At 44.1% G+C, this 27,050-nt stretch overlaps 1 protein-coding gene across 1 annotated transcript in view; it reads left to right on the forward strand.

The window, feature by feature from the left end:
- Window positions 1-1,016: 1,016 nt before the first annotated feature.
- Window positions 1,017-27,050, forward strand: part of LOC137506156 (protein regulator of cytokinesis 1-like) — a 43,274-nt gene continuing 17,240 nt past the window's right edge. Inside the window, exons 1-12 of the mRNA XM_068233578.1 lie at window positions 1,017-1,173; window positions 7,780-7,912; window positions 9,945-10,067; window positions 11,868-12,101; window positions 12,544-12,714; window positions 16,747-16,896; window positions 19,739-19,886; window positions 24,239-24,375; window positions 25,744-25,839; window positions 25,922-26,068; window positions 26,196-26,288; window positions 26,931-27,029. Coding sequence (XP_068089679.1) covers window positions 1,154-1,173; window positions 7,780-7,912; window positions 9,945-10,067; window positions 11,868-12,101; window positions 12,544-12,714; window positions 16,747-16,896; window positions 19,739-19,886; window positions 24,239-24,375; window positions 25,744-25,839; window positions 25,922-26,068; window positions 26,196-26,288; window positions 26,931-27,029 — 1,551 coding nt within the window. The 5' untranslated portion in view covers window positions 1,017-1,153. The remainder of the gene's footprint in view (window positions 1,174-7,779; window positions 7,913-9,944; window positions 10,068-11,867; window positions 12,102-12,543; window positions 12,715-16,746; window positions 16,897-19,738; window positions 19,887-24,238; window positions 24,376-25,743; window positions 25,840-25,921; window positions 26,069-26,195; window positions 26,289-26,930; window positions 27,030-27,050) is intronic.

The raw sequence follows: 27,050 nt of genomic DNA on the forward strand, positions 1-27,050 counted from the left end.
AAAATTTGCCAGGGGTATGAATAATTTTGGGCAGCACTGTACCTGTGCACGGGAAACATTTGGATAATCCAGAGGCATGCATACATGTGAATTTGGCGCTGGTACACTTGGGCGCAGGATCCAGCTGTTATATGGCTGGTCCTGCTTCTGCACAAGTCCGGGGCGTTTTAATTACTATTCCCCCTCCAGGCCGCCATGGATAGTGGGGGAATGAAATAATTCGGCTTCCAGCGATTGCTGGAGGCTGAATTATTGTGTTTTTTAAGCAACTTCGGCTCCGTCAGAAGACGGAGCCGACCTTTCTCACTGAGCGCCGCTATAGACTGATTCCCATTACAGTCTATGGCGGCGCTGGCTGCGCCCAAAGGTAGCAGCGCTGAAAAGCACTGCTCCGCAGAGGCATCCCCCTGGAGCTTGCCATTATAGTGCTGGGACCTTCTGAACCTATTCAATGGCTTATCAAATAGGTTTACATTACATGCCCGCTCTCCCATCCATGCACAAGCACACCCATATTGTGCAGTAGCCGCATGGCACAGCACAAGCAGCTCAATGCCAGTGGAGACTGTCAATGCACCTACACAATGCAGCCATGCTCATTCACAAAAAGGAGTGCAGAGGGAGAGGCTCACTGCACTGTTTGATTGCAAGGCGCAGTGGGCTCAAGAAAGATTGGAGTATTTAACTTTTCTAAATTATGTTATTTTAAATCACAGGTTTGCTTGACTATACAGCTGTAAACAGATCAATCAAGGAAAGCAGTCAGTTTCTGCACATTTCTTTCACAGGGATCTGCTGCAAGATCATATCAGTAGCAGTATCTTCAGAGGTAGTGGTCACTGGTCCATGATAAAGTAATGTATCATATCACACATACGAGCTGACAGAGTGTGCAGCAGTGCAGACAAGACTCCACCCCAAACCCGACAAGACGAGTCACGTCACGTCTTTGCGGATGTAGCAACGGACGCTGGCAGCCACAGAATCATGTGACAGTAGCTCCTCCCTGTCCGCTACCTGTGTCCAATCAGGTTCACCAGAGCGACAGTGGAGCGCAGTTTGAAAATAACAGAGAGAACGACGTAGCTTGCGGTGTCCGTGTTCCGTGTCGCCCCTCAAAGCCGGTGAGACGGTATACTCGGGAAACGGAAGCATGTCACGCCATAGGAAGAGGTGAGTGAGCCGCAGCTGCACGGTGAGGAATCCACAGGGAGCAGTGTGTATAGTAATGGTGTTAACAGCTCTGCCCGAGCAGCCTCTGCACAAACGTCTGTCCGTGCCACGTTATCTGCCTACAGAGCCCCCTGTCTCAAATACTGGAAACCAGCAATCAGTAAAAGATGAATTTTCATAGCACTTTTTGTTTTTAAAACTGTGCTCTATTTTAAATCAGCTACACAAACACACTAATGTAGTGGACCTGAACTCTTGCACAGGACAGAAGGAAAACAGATTGATGCACCCTGTATGTATTTAGAGAGTTTAACCTAATTCCCCCTCATCTGTGTCTAATCACAAGTTGTTATTTGATCTGTCAGCTGACTGCCACGGCAGAGAGCTTATTTGTAAACCCAGGATGTTAACAATATGTCTGCTTCCATGAAAGCAAGAAGTCACACTGCAGGGTTATTGCAGGATTTTTATCAGTTGCAATAAGTGTTTTTGTTTAAAGAGACTCTGTAACAACAAAAACCTCCCCTGGGGGGTACTCACCTCGGGTGGGGGAAGCCTCCGGATCCTAATGAGGCTTCCCACGCCGTCCTCTGTCCCACGGGGGTCTCGCCGCAGCCCTCCGAACAGCCGGCGACTGTGCCGACTGTCAGTTCAATATTTACCTTTGCTGGCTCCAGCGGGGGCGCTGTGGCGACTTTCGGCACGGAAATAGACGGAAATACCTGATCTCCGTCGGGTCCGCTCTACTGCGCAGGCGCCGGAAACTTGCGCCTGCGCAGTAGAGCAGACCCGACGGCGATCGGGTATTTCCGCCTACTTCGGCGCCGAGAGGCATCAGAGCGCCTGCGCAGGAGCCAGGAAGGTAAATATTGCGTCACCGCTGTACGGAGGGCTAGCTTTTAGAGCAAAGAGGAAGTTCTGAGTTCAGGTCCGCTTTAATGTGCCCAAGGATAGCCTGAAGAAGAAATTAGATCCTTACCTAAGAAGATGAAAGTCTCTGGATTCTTCCGAGGCCTCCCATGTCCTCCTGGCCCCCACTGTCTCCATGCACAGATCTCGGAATCATATCTGACTAGAGCTTGCTGGATTTGTTATGTGGTTGTGCTCCTATTTGTGCATAAGTGTGGCCATACCTCATCTGTTTGATTATGTGAGGCAGGGCTGTTTTGTGCAGGCCACACACATGAAAGGGAGCGTGATCATAAAGGGAATCCTGGGCAGCATCAATCATTTCCAGAAGGACGTGGGAACCCTGTTGTCATTGTTTGCCTCGGGCTCTCCTGGGGGGGGGGGGGGGGAGACTACCCATGATTTTTTTGGTACCCTAAGGCCCTGTTCACACTACTGTAAGAAACGCATTGTTTTCTGGAATGCAGAAAAATGCAAAATCGTACAGTGAACATTTCAACTATCAATCTGAGCACAACGCACTTCGACTAGACCGCATATGCAAAGTCACGACCTGCTGCATTTTTCTGCAATCGTGCTGAAAATCGGATGCAATGGAAGCCTGTGGGAGCAGATGATGTCTGATCACTGCATGCAAAACACCAACTCACCTGGGCGATACCTCATATCGAAATTCAGCTAACATGATTGGGTGGATGGCACTGTTACCTATGAGGTTTTCTGCTGGGTCCCATAAAGAAATGATAGTGTAGTCTGCATGCTGTCAAGTGGATATAAAAAAGCTTTATTCAATCAGGTATAAAACAACCATGAGTCCAACACCAACATGCTGACAGCATCGTCAGCATGTTTGTGTTGTACTCATGCCTGTTTTATGCCTTATTGAATAAAGCATTTTTATATCCCCTTGACAATGTGCGCACTACACAGTCTCCTCTTGTAGTTAATACTAACCTCTCCTGCCCTCCTCCTAACACTAACCTTTCCTGTGCCGAACACCAACCGCTTCTTACCACCTCCTAACACTAACCACTCCTCTGGTCTAACATCACCTGTTCCCCCTGCCGCAATTAGCTACTCTTAGGTTATACAGGGAGAGAGCCTCCAAGCGCCGAATACTCACTGTGCATGTGCAGGACCACAATGCTCATGCGCAGTAGGTGGGGAAGCAGCTTATCAATGGGAACAGAAAAAAAATGGAACAGAGGACTTCCAGCCAGTAAAAGCAGGCGCTAGGGCTGTGGAGTCGGTACAGAAATCATCCTCAGTTTATGAAACCCCTGACACCAGGTACCCAAAATTGCTCCAACTCTTTAACCTCCCTGGCATTCTGGGTAATGTGTACATAAGTACGCATTACCAATTTTGTTAATTTTTTTTCCCGCTTGCTGTAGCTAGCGTATTGCTAGCTACAGCAGTACGCCACGCCGTCCGCGTCCATCCTCCCAACCATTGCGCGAGAAGCGGCGCTTCTCCCATCGCCATGGTGATGATCGGACATGACGTCATCAACGTCATGACATCATGGGTAGCTCTGATACTTCCCATTGCACAGCCTGGCAGTGATTCGCCAGGCTGCGCTAGGTGTTTCGGGGGGGGGGGGGGGCAGCCCCTTTAGCAGCGCATCGCGGCGGGTAGCAGCGGCGATCGGACAGAACATGTAGCTAGTAAAGTGCTAGCTACATGTTCTGAAAAAAAGTAAGTAAAAAGACCCTCCAGGGGCTGAGCAATCCTCCTTGGCGTACTTGGCCGAGCTCAGCTCGTCCATACCGCCAAGGAGGTTAATACTTACCTGAGCTGTAGTTACTATAAAAGAGAAAAACAAAAATCTGTAGGGAGCTAGGGCTGTAGAGTTGGTACAAAAATCATCCGACATCTCAGTTTATGAAACCTCTGACTCCAGGTACCCAAAAATTACTCCCACTCTGACTCCCCAGCCTTGGAGGTGACACATGGGGAAACTGCTTGCTATTTCTACTGGAAGAGTCTATTAATAGCCAGAACAACTAGCTGAAGACTCTATCATGGAGGGTGTCTGACTGGCCAGCTTGGGTGGCTGTGCTCCCCAATGTTTTGAAGGAACACAAACAGTATAAGCTGAACTTCACTGTGGTCTGGAACCAGGTGGAAAGTAAGTTTGCCATTACTTGCCACAACCGGATGCTTGCACCGTGCATAGCAGCTCCTTGGCCTAAGTGACTCGCTCTTCTAGACTCTTCTTGCAAAATTTGTGCAGATTCTGGAAGTAGATCTCAGTGTGTCTGCCCTGTAACCCGTACTTGTGCTTCCTGCCCCCAGTCTTGCACTTTCCTGCCCTGTGCTCCCCTAGCCCAGTATATGCATAGCAGTAGCTGTGCTAATCTCCCCTCCTTTGGTCGCTTCAGTGATGTACGTCCATCCTAACACTTGCTCTACAGCACAGCGTTATGATCTTCTCACATCGCAGGAGAAGCAGGCACTAGAGTGAGCAGTGAGAGGATGGACATATTTGTTGGAGCGTCAAGAAGATGTGAAATAAGCATGGTTACCGCTGTGCATACAGTCTTCTGCATCTGGCTGAAAACAGGCTGGGGGGAGAACACTGCTCTGTGCTTACCTTAATGGACACTGTAGGGGGGTCGGGGGAAAACCAGTTGAAGTTACCCGGGGCTTCTAATGGTTCCCCGCTGACATCCTGTGCCCGTGCAGCCACTCACTGATGCTCTGGACCCGCCTCCGGTTCACTTCTGGAATTTCAGACTTTAAAGCCTGAAAACCACTGCGCCTGTGCAGCCGTGTCCTCGATCCCGGTAATGTCACCAGGAGCATACTGCACAGGCCCGGACATCAGTGGGAGCGAGGACATGGCAACGCAGGCACAGTGGTTTTCAGACTTTTAAAGTCTGAAATTCCAGAAGTGAACCGGAGGCGGGGCCGGAGCATCGGTGACTGGCTGCGCGGGCACAGGATGTCTGCGGGGGACCATTAGAATCCCCGGGTAAGTTCAACTCATTTTCCTCCAACCCCCTACAGTACTCTAGGTAGTTTTTGTCTCGGATAAGTTGGGCTTTAATTGGTATCTCATTGGGAACTTTTTAAAAGCTGTGCAGTATTAAGCAATACATGAAATCTTTATAGGGGTTTCAACCTTCCATATTCTATCCAAAACAGTAAGACATTTTTTTTGGAGTAAGCCAAATATATTTCTTTCAGCATAGATTTATATAGCTCACTTCCAGCGATGTCCCCGGTTCAAATTTGTCATCTCCAGAAGCCCTTAAAAGGCTTGAGAAGACGGGCAGCTCTTTCATGCGCGGTACTTCTGAAGGCTTCAGAGGATCCCCGAATGCATATTCAACCAGTTGGTCGTATACGTGCAATGGGGGTGACATTGTTTGAACGAGGGGACTGTGAGAGGAATGGGAAGGCTCTATAGGATCCAGAGCCTTCCTTCCTCATAGGTAAGTGTCTGTCTTGCTTTTTGGCTCCAAGATTTAGATGTGTTGCTCATTTTCATTTTTAGCCTTCCACCATAAAAATTAGCCAGTAAGCGTTTCCATCCCCTGCTTGCTGATCGGTCAAGCCATTGTGAAATCTTTCTAATGCCTTCTCTGCCCTTCTAAACCAAGCATGTGAAACACGTGCTTTCTGTTGGACTTTGCCTTTAGTGACTCTGATCTGAGACGAGAGGATAAATATTTACACCCAAGAGAGCAAAAAAAAAATGTTACCAACAGAAAATTTACCTAATCCTTGCACACAAACTAGATAATGCTCACCTAAGATCTGGGGTCATCTTGGCTGGGAATCTAGCATTGAAAACTGCACAGATGTCATTTCTCTGACCCGCAACATTTCCTCTTTCTTATTTTTATTTTGAGACTCTATGGGGTTGATTCACAAAATTATTGTAATACTGACATCAGTACACAGTATATTTCAGTTTAAAGAGACACTGAAGCGAAAAAAAATATGATATAGTGAATTGGTTGTGTACTATGAATAATTACTAGAAGATTAGCAGCAAAGAAAATATTCTCATACTTTTATTTTCAGGTATATAGTGTTTTCTCTAACATTGCATCACTCTATAATATGTGCAGATTACACAACACTCAGCATTCAAAATGTGTCTTTCAGAGCAGTCTGTGAAGTAATGACCTCTCCTCTAGCAGAGAAAAAGTAAACAGTTCACTTACAGTTGAGATAATAAAAGTCAGATAACAGCCCTCTCCACGACTAAGACTAAAGCTGGCCATACACTGGCCCGATTTGCCGCCGTTTCGACAGCAGATTCGATCACTGGGATCGAATCTGCTGCCAATCGTTCGCGCTACACGCCGAATTTCGATCCATTCCGTCCGATCACGCCGTGCGGAAAATAACCGTCGATCACCCGCGGGTAAAGAGAGCATCACTAGCGGCGTTCGAGTGCCCGACGACCGACGCAATAGAGCTGCAATACATTACCTGCTCCGCCGGCGCGACTCCCGGGTCTCCGCTCTTCATTCTCCGGTCTGGTCTGGTCTCCGGCATGCTTCCCTTCTTCCTGTCCCGGCAGGAAGTTTAAACAGTAGAGGGCGCTCTACTGTTTAAACTTCCCCCAGACAGGAAGAAGGGAAGCATCCCGGAGACCAGAGCGGAGAAGAAGAGCGGAGATCCGGTAGTCGCGCCGGCGGAGCAGGTAATGTATGCGGGCGGGGGGAGCGGCGGCAGCACCACCACCACAACAACAGATTGTGAACGGTTCAGGCTGAAATCGGTTCACAATCTGTTTGCAGTAAAGGTAGCCATACGATCCCTCTCTGATCAGATTCGATCAGATAGGGATCTGTCTGTTGGTCGAATCTGATGGCAAATCGACCAGTGTATGACTACCTTTAGTCGGAGAGTTAATGGCTTGTTTGCATAGAGATAACTGGAGTTTCTTAACTCTTCCTGTACTGGAAACAATTAGACTGATGTATCTGATCTTAATGTTTTATTTCTTAGCTGTACTACACATACAAATCATAATATCATAATTTTTTTTTTCCGCTTCAGTGTCTCTTTAACTGGTGTTTCAGCAAATGACATGCGTTGGCATGTCCAGCACTACCCGCATTATGTCCACAACTCGCATGATGCTAGTATAATTTGCAATGCAGATGGGGCATAAAAATACAAGCGCTTCACATTAAAGCTGTCAGAGATTCCTTTATCCGAAAAGCAATCGACTAGTATATATTCCTTTGCTTTCTGTAGTATCTCTTGGTAAGGTGCCTCTTTAACAGGCCATGGAAAACAGTACTGTCCCATTTCAATACAGCTCTATTCATATAATGCCCAGTGGAGAACTCAACAAGCAGAATACTTGCTTCTGAGACTTGCCGCTAGATTTTTGGTACAGTATTCTACTTTCTACAGTAGTAGCTGTAAATCAAGTTAAACTTGCCTGTTGCTTTTTGTGGCACAGCTATTATCTCTGCTCAGAAAAAAAACACGCCAATAACTAGCTCTTATAACGCTCTAAAGACATATTCTCTTTTGGGTTAGTGAAGCTTAGGTTCTTTGTCATCAAAATTATACCACTTTCTAGTAAATATTTACGCATTATACTGTTTTAATATGACAAAGGCATCAGTTGCTTTTGTGACATAGTTATACCTCATGCTAATTTTATACGTGGCTCAGAGAACACTATTGATGACTTAAAGATGTTTTCTGTATTGGTTTTAGTGAGGTTTTGGCTTCTTCGATCATCTCAAGTACCAACAATGCCCTTGCAAGACTTATGGATATCTGGGATGGACTGGGAATCAAAGAGGAAAAGCGACTGTGGAGAATTGGAGAAGTGAAAAGACACATTGAGGTAATTTTATTTAAACTGCATTTTATGTTGTGAATAGGCAGACCTTTTTGTACTTCACTGCCTTGGAGAATGTAGTGGCTATTGCAGAGTAAGGGCCAGTTCACAATAGGTCCTCAGCCACAAAACAGGTATTTGGGTGCAATGTGAGGCTTAAAAATTGAATGCCATTATAGGCGTCAATGTAAAGGCCTTAAAATAGAAGCTATGGTGTGTAATTGGGGCGACAGAGGCGCTGAAGTTTAACAATAGTGTAGCTGAATTTTGGCTAGCATCAGTGACTGTGGGGATAGCTATGGAGTTTGGCTACTGCGCAGTGGCAGCAGTTGCTCCAGAAATTGGCTACTGTGAAGCCGAACTACGGATAATTCTGTGTTAGTGCAGGTTTATGCATATTTTGTATGCAAATATATGCAGCTTGAAAATTGATTAATCACATTCCGCCTTTGCAGTAGTTGACTGGTCCATTTTCATACAAAATTTGCATAAACATTCATCAAATTTTTTTTTAATTTTTTTTTTTTGCATCTGAATGACCTGCTCTAATCGCTATTGCGACCTCCATCTTAGCTATTTTGCAAACCGACATTCATATATGTACATTACAAAAGAGTAATCCTTTGTAATATGAGCTGTAATTTGTTTAAACAAGTGTATTTGAGTGTAAACTTGACACGTGTAACTATTGTCAGCTCCTGTAACAATTCTCATGAATTGGATGGCCGACATGGTCGTGTCCGCTTTCTGGCCAGGAGCTTTTTGTTCCCAGAAGTACATGCCATCTTAAAGAGGATCTGTAATGTAAAAAAAATCCCACTGGGGGATACTTACCTCAGGAGGGGGAAGCCTCTGGATCTTAACAAGGCTTCCCCCGTCCTCTGGTGGCCCGGCAATCCATCGTTGTCCCACCCCTACCTACCGCGAGGTATTTACCTACCGTGATCCTGAGCAGACACATTAGTGGCTCTCTGTTCGGATGAGGCGGAAATAGCTGAACCTAATCGCGCAGAGGCGAGTCCTTTGCGCCTGCACAGTAGAGCAGATACGATCGGGCTAGGCAGAAATCGCTGAGTCCAAACGAAGAGCCGCTAGTGTGCCTGCGCAGGATCCTGGCGAGGTAAATAAATCTTTTGTCAAGCTTTTCGGGGGAGGCAGCGCTGGATTCCTGCAGGCTTCAGAGGTCGGGGAAGCCTCATTGGGACCCTGAGGCTTCCCCCTCCTGAGATAAGTAACCCCCAGAGGGTTTTGTTTTTTTACATTAGTCTCTTTAATCTAGCTTTACATTTTTAAGGTTTGCCAGTGATGAAATGACTTTTAGGGCCTGTTTCCACTACACTCAGATTGGATGCAGAAAAACTGACTCCAATGAATGCTTATGGGCCAGCCACTAAACGCAATGTTTCTGATGCAGATTTTCCCATAGGCATTCATTGGAGTCAGTTTTTTTGCATCCAATCTGAGTGTAGTGGAAACAGGCCCTTATAGAATGTTATATGTAAACCAGAGGAGGAGGTGGTGGAATAAAATAGTTGGAGTAGGAGTCAGATGAGTTTTGTACCAGCTCCACAGCCCTGCACTAAACAGTGGCCTACCTATTGAAGAGGCGTTCTGCAGGGCTACTTGCATCACTTACCACAGCATATAGATGACAATTACTTAAAATGTGAAGATGGTGATCAGGGAAACATTTGGTCTCTGAGAGAAGTATAAACTGTTCCCTGCAGTAGATTAACGTAGAGTGAAATTTCAATCATCCAACTTCCTTTATTTCTCTTTATCACTGAAGCATAATCATGGATACCTTTGGTCTGGGTGAAGTTTGGTTGATTAGAGTTATTTTGGTTGATTAGAGTTATTTTACTATTTGAACAGAATATAAACCTGTAATTTAAAATTGAAATGATGGAAGGTGATCAGTCTCTTCATATGTAAGTCTGTGTTCCAGATATTAAAGTGAAGCTGAAGTGCAGCCATAAATGACTAATGGCTACACTTTTTTTTTTTTTTTATTTATTTATTTTAAACTTTTATATAGGAAATGTTTAACAACATGATCAAAGAGGAGCTGGAGCTGAAGGACAGGATTGAAAAGAGCATTCAAATCTGCAGAAAGGAAATAAGAGTTTTGTGTTATGAGCTATCACTGGAGGAGTACAAGGTAAACAATACATTCTGACAAACTGCAAAGGCACTCATAGATCTGGTACTTTGGTCCACTAATGCTAGGTGCAATTTTCTGGCAGATTTACTGCCAGATCGATTATTTCCAACATATCCGATCTGATTTCCAATCGACTTTTCCATAGAAGTGAACGAAAAATCGATTGTAAATCAGATCAGACATGTTAGAAATTATCGATGTGGCAGTAATGCTAGGTACACGATGCGGTTTTTCGGTGGATTTTTGGCCCAATTCTCGTATCTTTTCTTATCAATTTCCATTCACTTCTAAGAGACATCGACCAGAAAAACTATCAGAGATAATATCGGACATGACGGAAAATATCTGTTGATCCATGTAACACAAAATTGTATGGTGTGTACCTAGCGTTAATCTGCCAGAAAATCTCATCTTGTGTACCAGGCATAAAACAGTTGATTTTGGCAAATTTACCCAACGACAGTATATGCTGCAAGAAAGGTACCCATATATACTCTCATATAAGCCAACCTGTGTATACCCCGAGGTACCCACTTTTCCCTTACAAACCACAAAAAAATTTACTCACATATAAGCCCCCTCCACAGTAAAGCCCACTCCACATTAGCCAGATGTGCTCCCAGTACAAGTCAGCACCCCACCCCATAGCCGGATGTGCCACAAGGATGATACAGCTGTGTCTCAGGACACCTCTACATGGCTTCATAGACATGAGAACCAGCGATTGCCACACAGGAAGAATCCCCGATCATTGCACTGGTGACACGTTGCTTGCACACCCTGCTCCACATGTCAGGGGACACAGTTAGTCTTGAGCAGCGCACTCTGCTCACCATGTTGCAGGGGATGACAGACACAGCAAGGAGCCAGCTGGCAAGAGCAGGTTTACTAGTGCAAGATCCTTATACTCCTCTGCTAGTAACAAAACTTGCTCTACCTTCTGTTCTGCTCCACAAACTCACATATAAGCCAAGGGGGTAACTTTTTAGCACATTTTTTTGTGCTGTAAAATTTGTCTTGTACGTGAGTATATACAGTAATTTAAATATTACAGCAAGAGGTTTGTTTGGGTGGTGTTTTTTTTCATTTGTTTGTTTTGTGGCTAAAGATCCAGCCAGCTGATTTGGATTATTTTTCCTGTGTATTGAGGATATGTAGCATAAACATAGTTAACTTCCTGCAGTAAACAAAGAAATTCTGTTCCCTCATACACTAACATGCCGCCAGCCAAAGATTGGCAGTGGGCTGTATTTCAGATAACTTTGTACTGCAGTGTCTAAAGGCTCATACACACATCCAACTTAATGCACAACCAAGCGCACAATTACATGACAACCATTCAACAAGAGGTTTACCTGACAAGTATGTACACACACGCCAACCAACTAAACTACCAACTCAAATACTATGCGTGCAAGGTAAATGACAAACTGTACAACATGTCTGCATTCAAAAACAACAAGTTGTTAAAGACTTGTACACAGTTCCACCCTGCATGATAGTTGGTCAGATTGATCCTCCGGTTGGATCTGGCAAACAACCTGTTATCAGTTGGTCATCTGGTTGTTTGCCAGCTGTACACACTCCCAACTTATCTTCCAACAGGCAAGTTTGGAAGATAGTTGGGCAGATTGTTGGTAGGTGTGTATGAGCCTTTAGAACGAGACTAGCGATAGCTAGAGCAACAGTACTGTCTGTCTACGTTTTTGAAGATTACAATTACATGAATTATTGTGAATGGCTTACTAGGCTGATCCATCACATCATTTGTTTCTTGGATGCATTATTTTCTTCTAGGAGGAAGATGGCATGACTATTCTTCAGATTGAGAAAGACTTAAGAGTACGTTTAGAAATTCTGATGAAACAAAAGAATGACCGTCTTGAAGAACTTAAGATACTGCAACAACAGGACCAGAAATTGTGTTCTGAGCTGTGTGTTACTCCTTATTACATACCATCTGGTGCCATTCCTAGCCAAAAACAGCTCGAGGAACTGAGAGAACACATCAAGGTCCAGACTGAAAAAAAGGTAAGCTGGCACCATACTAAAGCGATTCCCTGCCGCCGGTCCGGTCTAATTATTTGTTTAAATAATGCTTGCTCCCCCGCGTGTCATTGGGAGCTTACTGTGCAGGCGCAGTACGGAGGTTTCTTATACTGCGCAGTAAGCTCCTGATGACACGTGTGAGAGCGAGCAGGCGCACAGCCACGCAGCCGCAGTTCTATTGCAGGAAGAATTAGACCCGGATCGGAGAAAGTTGGCGGACATACCAGCTGCAGGGGGCTGATAGAAGCCCCAGGTAAGTGTTTGTTTTTTTGTTTTTAATGCCATACACAGAACCCCTTTAATAACAGACCATTGTGTAATTCAATATGCCTGTCACATGTAATATCTACATTGCTGATTATAAGAAGCTGTGCGTTGTTTTGTATCCACTAACGTGAATATTTTCTGACATTTTTACCCCTAGAAAAAACTCCTTGCAGACTTTTCTGCACTTCGAGCTGACATACGCCAGTTCCTGGATAAAATCGGTCGACAGCCTGAGACTACCTTAGAACAAGATGCTGTCTGTGAGGATGAAGAGGCCTTTTTCCTTACCTCGAGTAATGTTAGCGCACTCTCAGTTTTAAAGGAACAGGTATGTTGTCTGAATGTGCAGTACAAGTTATTGATGGCTTTTCTGTGGCATAAGACCAAACCGCATTTTTTTCCCACATACTTCAAGCCTTGGAGACCCATGACCATGTTGCCAGCTCACCAGTTGTCTTTTCTTCGGCTACTTTTTGGTAGATAAATAACCACTGCAAAAAGGAACTAGCCCACAAGATCTGCCATTTTGGAGATACTATTTCCTACTTAAAGGGAACCCTAACTGAACGGGGGGTAAAGAGTTTTACTTACCTGGGGCTATTACCAGCCCCCTGCAGCAGTCCTGTGCCCTCGGCGCCGCTCTGGAATCCTCTGGTCCCCCGCTGTCACTTATGTTTCGTTTTTGACGACTCACCAGTCGCCGGCCGCCATGCGTATTATTGGACGCATTCACCAATGCAATTAGAGCTATTGCGGACCGCAACACGTACAAAAATACGCGTTGCTGCATATATATATGCGTGCGGAATGCGGCAACTCGTATTTTTGTACGCGTTGCGGTCCGCAATAGCGCTAATTGCATTGGTGACTGCGTCCAATAATACGCATGGCGGCCGGCGACTAGTGAGTCGTCAAAAACGAAACTAAGTGACAGCGGGGGACCAGAGGATTCCAGAGCGGCGCCGAGGGCACAGGACTGCTGCAGGGGGCTGGTAATAGCCCCAGGTAAGTAAAACTCTTTACCCCCGTTCAGTTGAGGTTCCCTTTAAGTAGACATTTAAATTTAGTCCTTATCAATTGTGCAAATCCTTGTGTTTGCCCATTTCACTGCTTCTAACTGACTGTTCACTTGCTGCCAATTATATCCCACCCCTTGACAGGTGTCATTGTGATAATACATCTTATTTACTTGACCAGTCTCTGGTTTTAAAGGGAACCTTAACTGAACGGGGGGTAAAGAGTTTCAATCACCTGGGGCTATTACCAGCCCCCTGCAGCAGTCCTGTGCCCTCGGAGCCGCTCTGGAATCCTCCGGTCCCCCGCTGTCACTTAGTTTAGTTTTTGATGACTCACCAGTCGGCCGGCCGCCATGCGTATTATTGGACGCATTCCCTACTACAATTAGCGCTGTTGCGGACCGCAACGCGTACAAATACGCGTTGCCACATATCTACGCCACATATCTACTCCGGGCTAACGAGGGGAGCGCGCAGCAGCATAATAGCAGTCGTCTGGACATAACAATCACGTCCAGGCGGCTTAAATGGTTGAAGGACCCCTGTTTTTCGCGAAAATCTTAAAATTTTAAATACATACAAATAAGAGCGTTTCTTCCAGAGTAAAATAAGCCATAAATTACTTTTCTCCTATGTTGCTGTCACTTACAGTAGGTAGTAGAAATCTGACATTACTGACAGATTTTGGAATAGCCAATCTTCCGCCTACATGAAACTTCACTCAGCTCCTTACTCTGGACTACACGTCATATTAAATCAGGAAATCAGAGTGACACATGTACAAATGTCAGTATATCTTATACCGCGACAACAGCTGCCGAGCCCCTCCAACATCTCACAAACCTGCAGCCACAATTCTCAGTATAAGTGCCGATCTCCTCCCAAACAAATCACTTCCGAGTCGAGCCTCGCCCACCGGAATGACTCCTCGGTGGGAGACTGTTAGACGGCGAAACAGCCGTCTATTTACTGTGTACAGCGCTGCGCCCTATGGCTGAAGCCTTTGATAGCAGAACGCGTTGATTGGCGGGGGAGGGAGAGAGGGATAGAAGATACAAAAAATGGCAAAATTTATAGTAAAAAAAAAAAAAAATTATAAAAAAAAAAAAAAAAAAAACAGAGAGCGATCACAGCCCACCAACAGAAAGCCCTGTTGGTGGGCAGAAAAGGGGTGGGGGAACTGAGTTGTGCGGCCCTGCAGCGAGGCCTTTCCGTTTTTTATTTGTCAAGGACTTATCAAGAACTGTATGGTGTGTGTGACAGATTGTCAGTTACATGATGTACAGTTCCAATCAACTTTCAATTATTTTGTTCATGATTGGGGAAACATTTACTACAGCCCCTCTCACTAGTGTAGTCTAAGGGCTCTTTCACACCAGAGCCCATTTTCCACGTTTTAACGCAAAGTCTATACTTTGCGTTAACCAAGGTAAAAGGAAAGTCCATAGACTTTCCTTTTACCTTTCACACCCGACGCTGCGTTTCGATACGCTGCGGTACGACGCGTCCCGGCGCATTTTATCGTCGGGAATCGCCGTATCCCCTTCGGGTTAATTAACTACTACCGCCGCTACTCAGCGTCGCACCGGAGTTTCCCGACGACACGCCGCAACGCTTGCAGGAGCCGTTCTCCTGCACACTTTCAGGACACACCATACAATTTTTTTAACTATCTGTTCAATTCAAGAATGGCAATCAATTTTTCTGACCGATTGAAACAATAAAAAAAAAATCTGACCAATCTGGTCAGATTTTTTTTTAATTGTTTCAATCGGTCAGAAAAATTGATTGCTGTTCTTGAATTGAACAGATAGTTAAAAAATTGTATGGTGTGTCCTTTAGACTACACTAGTGAGAGTATAACTGTTGACAGATGTCTAATGTACAATCAATATACAAGAATTTCATTTAACGCCTATTTAACGTCCTTAGCGGTATGGACGAGCTCAGCTCGTCCATTACCACCGGAGGGTGCTGCACAGACCCTGCTGGGCCGATTTGCGCCAAATAAAAAGTAGCACACGCAGCCGGCACTTTGCCAGCCGCGTGTGCTACCTGATCGCCACCGCTCTGTGGCGGATCGCCGCGAGCAGCAGCGAAAGAGGGGCCGCCTGAGCCCTGCGCAGCCAGACCAATCAGTTCCGGCCAGCGCTAAGGGCTGGATCGGAGGCGGCTGACGTCAGGACGTCGGCTGACGTCCATGACATCACTCCGCTCGTCGCCATGGCGACGAGAAAAGCAAAACGAGGGCCGCTCATCGCGGCCCTTCTTGTTACTTCTGATCGCCGGAGGTGATCGGAAGAATGCAGCAGGAGCGCCCTCTAGTGGGCTTTCATGCAGCCAACTTTTAGTTGGCTGCATGAAATAGATTTTTTTTTTATAAACAAAAAACCCTCCCGCAGCCGCCCTGGCGATCTTAATAGAACGCCAGGGTGGTTAAATGACACAAAATTGGCATGGAACACTCTGCCAAAACTGCCATTTTGTTTAATTTACTCAGCTTTTTCTTTCGTTTTCCATGAACAGTAAGTGTTTAAACAGCAGATTCTGCAGCTTTGGCCAATGTATAGCATGTCTGAGCAATCGGATAAACGATGGTTCAGGTTTGCTTTAAAGGGACTCCGAGCAGTGCAGAAACTATGGAAAGATGCATATCATTTTAAAGCTCTTTCTCCTCTTTCCAATGATATATAAACCACCGCCCTACACCTTTTAGTTTTCGTTATTTTCGCGATTTCAATCGTGAAAATAGAGAAAACTAAAATGCGTAGAGCGACGATTTAGGTGTCGCCAGAAAGAGGAGAAAGAGAGCTTTAAAATGATATCCATCTTTCCATAGTTACTTGTATTACACAGGACGACACTTTCCCCAGTGTCAGCAGCTCCATTCAGCAGAATGGAACTGCTGACTTTAGGAAAATACAATATAACTATGGAAAGATGGATATCATTTTAAAGCTCTCTTTCCCCTCTTTCTGGCGACACCTAAATTGTCGCCCTACGCATTTTAGTTTTCTCTATTTTCGCGATTGAAATCGCGGCCGCTGCAATTTCAATCGCGAAAATAACGAAAACTAAAAGGCATAGGGCGGTGGTTTATATATATCATTGGAAAGAGGAGAAAGAGAACTTTAAAATGATATGCATCTTTCCATAGTTTTCTGCACTGCTCGGAGTCCCTTTAATAGGTAGAATATATAAAGGAGCATTGATGGTATGCTAGAAAATAAATACCGTTAAAACATTATCTGCAGTGGGAAGCTTCATTCATGCAGCCAAAATATTGCTTCCATCAGGCTACACAACAGGTTGTTACAGCAATGTATTTTTTTTTTTTATTCCAGCTAGAATGTAAAATAGAACAACTTCTGTCCACACTGAATGAACTTAAAAGAAAAGTAATTGGTTTGTGGGATCTCTTGCAAATTCCTCAAGATGAGCGAGAAGTATGTGAAAATATTTCTCAGTGTCCAATCTATGAGGAAATAAAAGTGGTAAGTATCCTTATTTATGGGTGTATAACTGATCTTTTAGTAATATACGGTTGTATACAAGTACTGTATGTTTTTGTACACCTGGTTAAGTTGCTTATTTAAAGTGCAATTGCATTCAAAGGCAAGCGTACAAAATAAAAGCCAGGGGACATGGGGAATGATATTCTATTGGAAAAGAACAGGAAGATTGATTTTGAACTTTTTAAATTGCCTGGTTAGCATCCTTTTTACTTAACAGATACAAATAGAGAATTTAATTTTGGATTTTATGCCTGACCGTTACTCTTTAAAGAAAAGTGGTGAAAGGGTACGGTACTTACTTACTTTGACTTTCCCCTAGAACTTTATAAGTTGGGCCCATTTTCCATGGATGGCTGAATTGTGCATCTGTCAGGCAGCTCAGGCTGCAGGCCACAAACTCCTTTCGACTGCAATTTCATGAAAATGCAGCGTTTTGTAACCCTATACATGTCATCGTTTGACACGCGGCGGTGTTATCTGGCAGCAAAGAAACCTTCACTTGTTGCTTCTAAGCACTGCCACACTTAGGCCCCATACACACATCAGACCATAGCCTTTTGAAAATGAAAGATCACAGACCAATCTTACCACCCTTCATGTAGTATGAGAGCCATACTCTACACAGTCTTTTCTATGGAGCTGAACTCCCCATCAGATAGAAATCTTTGCAAGATGATGCACACAGATGCTGTACAGACACAAAAGATCAGTATCTGCAAAAGATCTGTTCCTGCCAAAAATCTGTTCCTGCAAATTGCAATGATAGTCTATGAGATCTGCAGATCATCATACACACATGATTTAACTGACATTCATCTGCAGATCAGATCCACCAGGATGGATTTTCAGATCTGCGGATGATTGCTTGATCTGCAGATGAATGTCAGTTAAATCATGTGTGTATGATGATCTGCAGATCTCATAGACTATCATTGCAATTTGCAGGAACAGATTTTTGGCAGGAACAGATCTTTTGCAGATACTGATCTTTTGTGTCTGTACAGCATCTGTGTGCATCATCTTGCAAAGATTTTTTTCTGATGTGGAGTGCAGCTCCATAGAAAAGACTGTGTAGAGTATGGCTCTCATACTACATGAAGGGTGGTAAGATTGGTCTGTGATCTTTCATTTTCCAAAGACTATAGTCTGATGTGTGTATGAGCTTTAAGATGTGACTCTATAGTTTGGACCTTTCCAACACCTGTGCTGAGCACAAGTAAGCACCTGGCCAATGCACAGGAGCAGCTGACAGGCGTTAAACTCACTGCCTGCAGTCACACCTTACTGTACCAAAGCAACATTGGCCTCTCCGAGTTCCCATTATTCTTTGGTCTAACCTACCCATGCATTGGGTTTTAGCATGTGCTATGACCGAGGGGAAAGTTAATACATTTTTGTTTGTTTTTATTACATATGTGATATTACTGTGGAACAATTGTTGACCATCTGATTCAAGATGGTTATCCCTTCAGGCAGGGGTCACACTTTTTAAAATGCAAAATCACAAGGCCTCATTTACACTGGAAATTGCAAAACACTAGCAATATCACATGCGTTTTGCAAATCAATTTTTCTGTTTGTTTTTTATATTTTTCTCACTGTACAGGAAAACTGTTTTGGGGCGATTGCGCTCCTGATTGCATTTTAGTGTGTGTAAAAAAAAAACAAAAAAAAAACGCGTCAACACCACTAAAAATGCTGCATGTGCAGTATTATGTTTGAGATTTCAGCAAATCGCTAATCGCTGCTGATCGCTACAGTGTGTATATTGCCATAGTGCTATTTCAATTGATGGTGATTGACAAGCTGAAATTTCTATTAAAATGAGGCTGAATGCTTTCCTATGAGGCTACTGTGTTTAAAGAAGACATCTGAAATTCTGTATAACGTTTAAAAAAAGATACCTGTACAGTACTACTTTTCTGCACAGCAATTACTCATTGAAATTCACTGTCCTGTAAAAAGAAATAAAAAAAATAAAAAAAAAAACACACATTCTATCGCAAACACATATTGTGCGGAAAACCACCTGTGGATAATCGTCTGCGGTTTCCCAGAGACACAAGTGTGATCCCCTCCCTGAGGCTTTTACTGGTACTTGGCATCTAGTTCAGCACGTCATCGGACTTCCTGACAGAATAATTCCAACATTTGTATAGTGCTTTTCTCAAGTCTGGCTCTCGCTTGATGCTAGGTCCACACCATCCAATTTTCTGGCAGATTTACCTGCCAGATCGATTATTTCCAATATGTCCGATCTGAATTTCAACCTTTTTTTTTTTTTTTTTTTTTTTTTTTTTTTTTTTTTTTTTTTTGATATTTTGTTTTCAATCGGTTTTTAAATCTATTTTCATAGAACTGAATGAAAAGCGATTGAAAAAAATATTATAAATAATTGGAAGATCGAAAAACCGATCGAAATTCAGATTGGACATGTTGGAAATCGATCTGAGAGGTAAATCTGTCAGAAAATTGGATGGTGTGTACCTAGCATGAGAGCTGCAGCCAGTAGACTACCCTGCAGTGTTAGGGAGACTCCTTACTGAGTAGGTATTGGCTTACTGAATAGGAAGAGATGAGATTTTAACCCTGGTCTCATTTGCTCCTAACCAGAACACTATCCAGCCACATGCCCAGAATAGCAAGTGATGGTGAAATCTCTCCAGTGAGGATACAAACGGCAAATGTCAATTTGACTTTGATGTTAAAACGTCTGAGATTTTTGTTTCCGTGGTCCACACTATTCAGACCTGAAGAAGCATTGATTTTTATGTATATCAAATGTCTAATATTATTTTTATATTTTTATTTTTACTTGTAGTGGGAAAATGAGCTTTCACGGCTGGAAGAACTGAAGGTGACAAATCTGAAACAAGTCATCCTAAAAATAAGAGAAGAGATTAATACGCACTGGGATAAATGCTTTTATAGTGATGAGCAAAAAAAGGTGTTTGCGCCATTTTACAGTGGTAAGCCTATAATGAGCATTCATTAAATGACTGAACGATGGACACGTTTAACCACTAAAGGACCGCCGTCTTAAACCCCCCTAGTGACAGGCTATTTTTTACTAAATAGGCCACTGCAGCTTTAGGCCTCTTTCCCACCAGGACGTTGCGTCTTAGAGGACGTTATAGGTCGCATGACGTGCCCCTAACGCAACGCCTGGTGGTGTTGGAGGAGGACGCTACCTAGAGCTGTTATGCAGCTCTTGGTGCGCCTTTATTGTGCTATGCGATGCAGAGACCACGTGATCCGCATCACGTGGTCCCGCCAGCCATTCACTGCACAGAGCGGCCGCTCCAGGAAGTAAACACTGCACGTCACACAGTGCAGTGAATATTAATTAGCCATGTGGCTGGCCGCGGAGGAGGAGGGAAGACCTCCTCCTCCAGCATTACTGAGCATGTGCAAACAGTCTAACGCGGCTTAGCCGCGTATAACGTACTGCATGCAGTACTTTCGTTTGACGTGCAGCATTACAATGTAACGCAACGTGGGCACTGAGAACAGCCCATTGATTTTTCATTACTGTGAGGTGGACTGCGTTACAGGCTGCTCTAACGTGCGCCTGTAACGTCCCACTGTGAAAGCAGCCTTAAGGTCTCGATGCAGGGCCGTACAACTTAGCACACAAGGGATGAACCCCCCCCCCTTTCTGCCCACCAACAGTGGGCTGTGATTGCTCCCCCAATGTTTATATTTAAAAAAAAAATTCTGATTTTAACATTTTGCTATTTATTTTTTTTAACCCTTCCTCCATTTCCCCCCCCCCCCCCCCCCCCCCGCCAGCCAATTAGTGCGGTCGGCTGTCATAGGCATTGGCCTATGCCAGTGGATCGCTCCTGTCTCCCCCAGGGGAAGAGCTGTGTCACACGGCTGTCCCCTATACAGCGCTGCCGCAGATCACAGCAAAGTAAATGGACGTCTCCTAGTGGCGATTGCCGCTGGGAGGCTGATTACGGAGTGGAGCTCTGTCATTCAAGCGGGGATGCACGCGCAATCCCCTGCAGTCTCCGCCCCTAGGACTTCAGGCCAATTGGCGTGGAGTGGTCCTGAGGGCTGCCGCTGCGTTCACGCCAATTGGAGTGGAGCAGTCGGCAAAAGGTTAAGTACATAGCAAGTTATTAGCCTTTTCTTAAAGGGCAGCTGTAGTGAGAGTGATGTGGAGGCTGCCATATTTATTTCCTTTTATACAATGCAGATTGTCTGGCTGTCCTGATCTATTTGTATGCAGTAGTGTGTGAATAACTCCAGAAACAAGCATGCAGCTTTTCTTGCCAGACCTGACAGTGTCAGAAACGCCTGATCTGCTGCATGTGCTTGTTCAGGGGCTGTGGCTAAAAGTATTAGAGGCAGAGGATCAGCAGGACTGCCAGGAAACTAGTATTGTTTGGAAATAAATAAATATGGCAGCCTCCACATACCTTTCGCTACAGTTGTCCTTTAACCACTTGCCGACCGCACACTCATAACGTGCGTCGGCAAAGTGGCAGCTGCAGGACCAGCGACGCAGTACTGCGTCGCCAGCTGCAGCCTAATTAATCAGGAAGCAGCCGCTCGTACGAGCGGCTGCTTCCTGTCAAATCACGGCGGGGGGCTCCGTGAATAGCCTGCGGGCCGCCGATGGCGGCTCGCAGGCTAGATGTAAACACAAGCGGAAATAATCCGCTTTGTTTACATTTGTACGCAAGGCAGATCGGCGATCCCCGGCCAATCAGCGGCCGGGGATCGCCGCCATGTGACAGACCACATCCTGTCACTGGCTGCACAGGACGGATAGCGTCCTGTGCAGCCCGGAACACCAGGGGGAGGCAGCAGGTAGGAGAGGGAGGGGGAATTTCGCCGCGGAGGGGGGCTTTGAGGTGCCCCCCCCCCGCCACCCACAGCAGGCAGGAGAGATCAGACCCCCCCAGCACATCATCCCCATAGGGGGGAAAAAAGGGGGGCAATCTGATCTCCCTGCCTGCACCCTGATCTGTGCTGGGGGCTGCAGAGCCCACCCAGCACAGATCAATCAAACCAGCGCTGGTCCTTAAGGGGGGGTAAAGGGTGGGTCATCAAGTGGTTAAAGAGTTGACTGTAAACCTTTCTGATTGATGAGTTCTGGCATAATTTAGATGTTGCTCAACAGTGAACACTGAAGAATTTACATCACTGTTCCTCTGTCTCTCACAAACTAATGTAGGTAGATATGACACAAAGCAGAAGTGTATAATAGAATACATCACCTAGCTGACAGACCAAGATGAGAGAGAACAATGGAGTGAAACAGGTAGTGCTTGTTGATGAGGAGCAGGGCAGAGTACTCCACCAGTATTGCAGCAGCCAGGCTGCCTTTTCAAGAAAGGGAAACTCCTCATATAAGTATAAGACATTATGCAACAAATGTATAAAGGATTATTTTAAAGGATTAATAAAATGGATGCATCTTAAAGGAGAACTGTAGTGAGAAGGATATGGAGGCTGCCATATTTATTTCCTTTTAAGCAATACCAGTTGCTTGGCTATCCTGCTGATCCTCTGCCTCTTAATACTTTCAGCCCTAGACCCTGAACAAGCATGCAGCAGATCAGGTGTTTCTGACATTTTTGTCGGATCTGACAAGATTAGCTGCATGCATGTTTCTGGTGTGATTCACACTACTGCAGGCAAATTGCACAGCAGGATAGCCAGGCAACTGGTATTGCTTAAAGAGAATCTGTATTGTTAAAATCGCACAAAAGTAAACATACCAGTGCGTTAGGGGACATCTCCTATTCCCCTCTGTCACAATTTCGCCACTCCCCGCCACATTAAAAGTGGTTAAAAACAGTTTTAAAAAGTTTGTTTATAAACAAACAAAATGGCCACCAAAACAGGAAGTAGGTTGATGTACAGTATGTCCACACATAGAAAATACATCCATACACAAGCAGGCTGTATACAGCATTCCTTTTGAATCTCAAGAGATCATTTGTGTGTTTCTTTCCCCCCTGAGGGGGGAGTGCATAGCAGAACCACAACACTGAAGAACTTGGCAGCCTTCCAGACACAGGCTGACAAGTCTGACAAGGGAAAGATACATTGATTTATTACAGAGACTGTGATAGTACAAAGTGCTGCAGTAAGCCAGAACACATTAGAATAGCTTTTGGAACTTGTAGGATGATAAAAAACAGGATGCAATTTTTGTTACGGAGTCTCTTTAAAAGGAAATCAATATGGCAGCCTGCATATGCCTCTCACTACAGTTCTCCTTTAAAGTGTACCTGAGACGTCGGAAGTAAGAGATTTGATACTTACCCGGGGCTTCCTCCAGCCCCATGAGCATTGATGCGTCCATTGCCGTCCTCCCGCGTGCCTCCGTTCAGCCTAAATCACTCCCGTTTAATCTGGCTCAGCCATGTCAGTCGGCTCTTCTGCGCACGCGGCACACGAAGTAAAAAAAAAAAAATAACTTACCTAGGGCTTCTTCCAGTAACGTCAACACCTCGCAAAGCTGGCCTGTCGGCAGCTACTGTGCACGCATTTCCCTGGGCAGAGCCCACCCTGGTCACGCTCTCTGCACCGGGAGCGTTCTGCGTATGGACAGTAGCAAATTACGCGTACTGCGCAGAACGCTCCCGGTAACAGGCGTGCAGCTAGGGGCAACGTGTGTGCAGTAGCCGCCGAAATCCCAACTTCGTGGGGGTGGCCACCGCTGCCCGAAGTTAAAATCATTATTTGGTTTTTTTTTGTTTTTCCCCCTTAAGATTCCCTTTAAAGGAAATCTGAAGTGAAAATAAACTTATGATGATTTGTATGTGTAGTGCAGCTAAGAAATAAAACATTTACAGCAGAGATAGGAGTTTAATATTGTTTACAGTACAAGAAGAGTTAAGAAACTCCAGTTGTTATCTATGCAAAAAAACCACTGATCTTTACGACTTTCAAAGTCGCAGAGAGCTCTGTCTTCTGAAGCTCATTATCTCAAGTGTCTGTCACTATATTTTATTTTTCTGCAGATGAGTCCAAAGGGTCATTAGCTCTGCTCTGTGAAATCATTTAGAATGGTGTGTGTAGTATGTAAACTGCAAATATTAGAGACTCATGCAAGGTTATTTAAAAAAAAAAAAAAAAAAAAAACTAACTGAAAATAAAAATTATACTCTTTTCTTTGCTACTAATGCTCTATTAATTATCTGTACTACACAACCAATTCATTCATTATATCAATACTTTTTTTTTTTTCGCTTCATTGTCACTTTATGTTTTGTTAAAGTGGATGTATTTTAAGCAGAGGCATCACATCTAACTTTTACATTTTTATTGTCAATGCTGTCCCATTTTTGTGTTGCAGATGACTTTACAGAAGATCTTTTATCCCAGCACGATGAAGAAGTTGTGCGAATAAAACAGCAGTTTGATAAATGTTCATCAATTCTAGAGGCCTTTGCAAAGTGGGAGACCAACTGGGCTCAGTTTGTAATTTTAGAGGTACTACATTTTAATTTCTGTCTTGTGCTTTTATATAAGCTGAGCTGCCTACAATGCTTCTGTTGTGTAAAGTGTCTGTTTTAAAGGGGAACTGAAGAGAGAGGTTTATGGAGGCTGCCATGTTTATTTCCTTTTAAGCAATACCAGTTGCCTGGCAGCCCTGCTGATCCTCTGCCTCTAATACTATTATCCATAGCCCCTGAACAAGCATGCAGCAGATCAGGTGGTTCAGACTTTAAAGTCAGATCTGACAAGACTAGCTGCATGCTTGTTTCTGGTGTTATTCAGATACTACTGCAAAGAAATAGACCAGCAGGGCTGCCAGGCAACTGGTATTGATTAAAAGGAAATAAATATGGCAGCCTCCGTATACCTCTTACTTCAGTTCCCCTTTAAGAGGCAGTTTTCTGGTTTATATACCTCTACAAGGGTGTAGTGTTGAAGTTAAGCAGTGTTTGCATTTTGTCTTGTTTATAGTATATACAAGGAAATATTTATAGTACAGTAAAAGTGAAAACTTTCAGCAAGTGAGCACACTCCACTTCTAAGCTAGATTGAAATGCATGGTGCTTACTATGCAGGGATTTGCCTGCAATAGCTGGTACAGGAAGCATAAGTCTCATTTGTTAATGCAGGTACAGTACTGATAGTGTGCTCCTCTGTGCACATTATGTGCAGCCTGGATAATACTGTTGCTTTGCAGTCATACACAAGCAATTCACAGATGATAGTCAACTCCCTCAGTCATCAGGCAGCAGCTTATACAGGAAGCATAGGTCTCGCCAGTAGCATGGTCACCAGTGGCTGTCTTTTAGCCCGTGTTTTTGAGGCGGTCCACACAAGCCCAGAGTAGCACACAGTTCGCAAGCAGACTACGAGCGGATGCCAGACTGCCGACCAGCCACGGCTCACGTATAATGCATGCACCTGCCCACTTTCCATTATAGTCAGATGCAAAATACCGAGCTCAACTGGGATCTAGACAATTAGTTTACTACAGTATACCCGAACTTCCACTATATCAGTTTACTATAATATTATACTGTAGTGTGTGTGTGTGTGTGTGTGTGTGTGTGTGTGTGTGTGTGTGTGTGTGTGTGTGTGTGTGTGTGTGTGTGTGTGTGTGTGTGTGTGTGTGTGTGTGTGTGTGTACAAAATAAAGTATATTATGAAATGGCATGCTTGGATTTGATTTGTATAGCTAACTTTATCGGTAGCTATCCACTGTTAACATTGCATATGTATAATGTATATACATTTTTCAAATTGTTTACTTTTTCCTTAACTTCATATATTCATTCTTTTATTTCCTAAATGGATTAACATTTCAACAACTTACTGGTTTTAATGATATTTATTTCCCTGTAGAAAAAGGCATCGGACCCCGGTAGATTCTCAAACAGAGGGGGAAGTTTGCTTAAAGAGGAAAAAGAACGTGTAAAACTTCAAAAACTGCTATCAAAGGTGAAACAATATGCCAGTTTTAACATGTTATGTCCTTAGGTCCACAGTGTGAATTGTAATGCAAATGCATTTTATCCATTAGCTGGAGGAAGATCTGAAGCCCAGAGTAGAAACATGGGAGGCAGAGAATGGAAGTCCATTTTTGGTTAGAGGAATTAAGGTTTTTGACTATATTGGGAATCAGTGGGAATCGCTAAAACAGCAGAAGGAACGGGAGAAACAAGATCGGGTAAGTGTAATGCAACCCTGTGGTCATGCTATTTTTCCCTGGACAGAATGCCAAACTTGTTTTTTGTACAATTAACTCTTGTGATAGTGTTTCCTTACCTTGTTACTCTTAGTTGTTTTCCTTACAGACTCAGAAAAAAGAAGATACTGTATTTAAGACTCCAGTTAAAAGACCTGCAGTATCATGTGCACAGAATACTCCAAATAACAAAACTCGAAAGGTAAGCACACAAGGGAATGTAAAACAGCCAACACACAATGCTTGGGGGTCGAGTTAGAGAAAAAATGCTGGACAAGCCATAACTTTTTATGAGAACAGGATACAGTACATGCAATGTTTATCTTGGACTATACAGTATAGTCTCTTGGCAGCATAGTGTTCTGGTGAGTGAGCTGCATAGCATTAGTGGTTCTATAATTTTTCTACTGAAATCTGACAGATATCACGTGGGGCATTACTATCTGGTTTATTTCCAAATGATCACTAGTCAGATCAGCACAACCTATGTTTGACTAGATTAATTTCTGCACGTGAAGTAAAGAAATGAAACTACAGTGTTCTCCCCAGGCTCTTTTAGCTTGGTGCTCCACCCGGCTAGTTGTGATGAGCACCTGACTGTCATCGGCTCACCTCCTCCTATGCTGTAAGCAGAGTTGTCAGAGAAGCACAGGCCCTACATTCTCTCATCTCGCCCCACCCAGCTACTTATTCATGCCACCCGGCTGGAAAAAAAAAAACTCTGGGAAGAACACTGAACTGAGCATTTGTAATGTTTGTGAAAAATGTATTTTATTTTTTTCATCAATAAAATGGAATATGCAGTGGATATTTGTTCAAGCATATTTATTCCTTTTTTGTGCAGCTTAATGGAACAACAAATGTAACACTGTCCCGCACAACTGTGAACAGTACTTCTGCAAACCAAACATCAGCAGGGAAGCCACAACTTCCAACAATTAAGGTAATCCATCCTACATTTTTA

This window comes from Hyperolius riggenbachi, chromosome 1, assembly GCF_040937935.1.
Source record: "Hyperolius riggenbachi isolate aHypRig1 chromosome 1, aHypRig1.pri, whole genome shotgun sequence".
NCBI classification, from domain to species: domain Eukaryota; kingdom Metazoa; phylum Chordata; class Amphibia; order Anura; family Hyperoliidae; genus Hyperolius; species Hyperolius riggenbachi.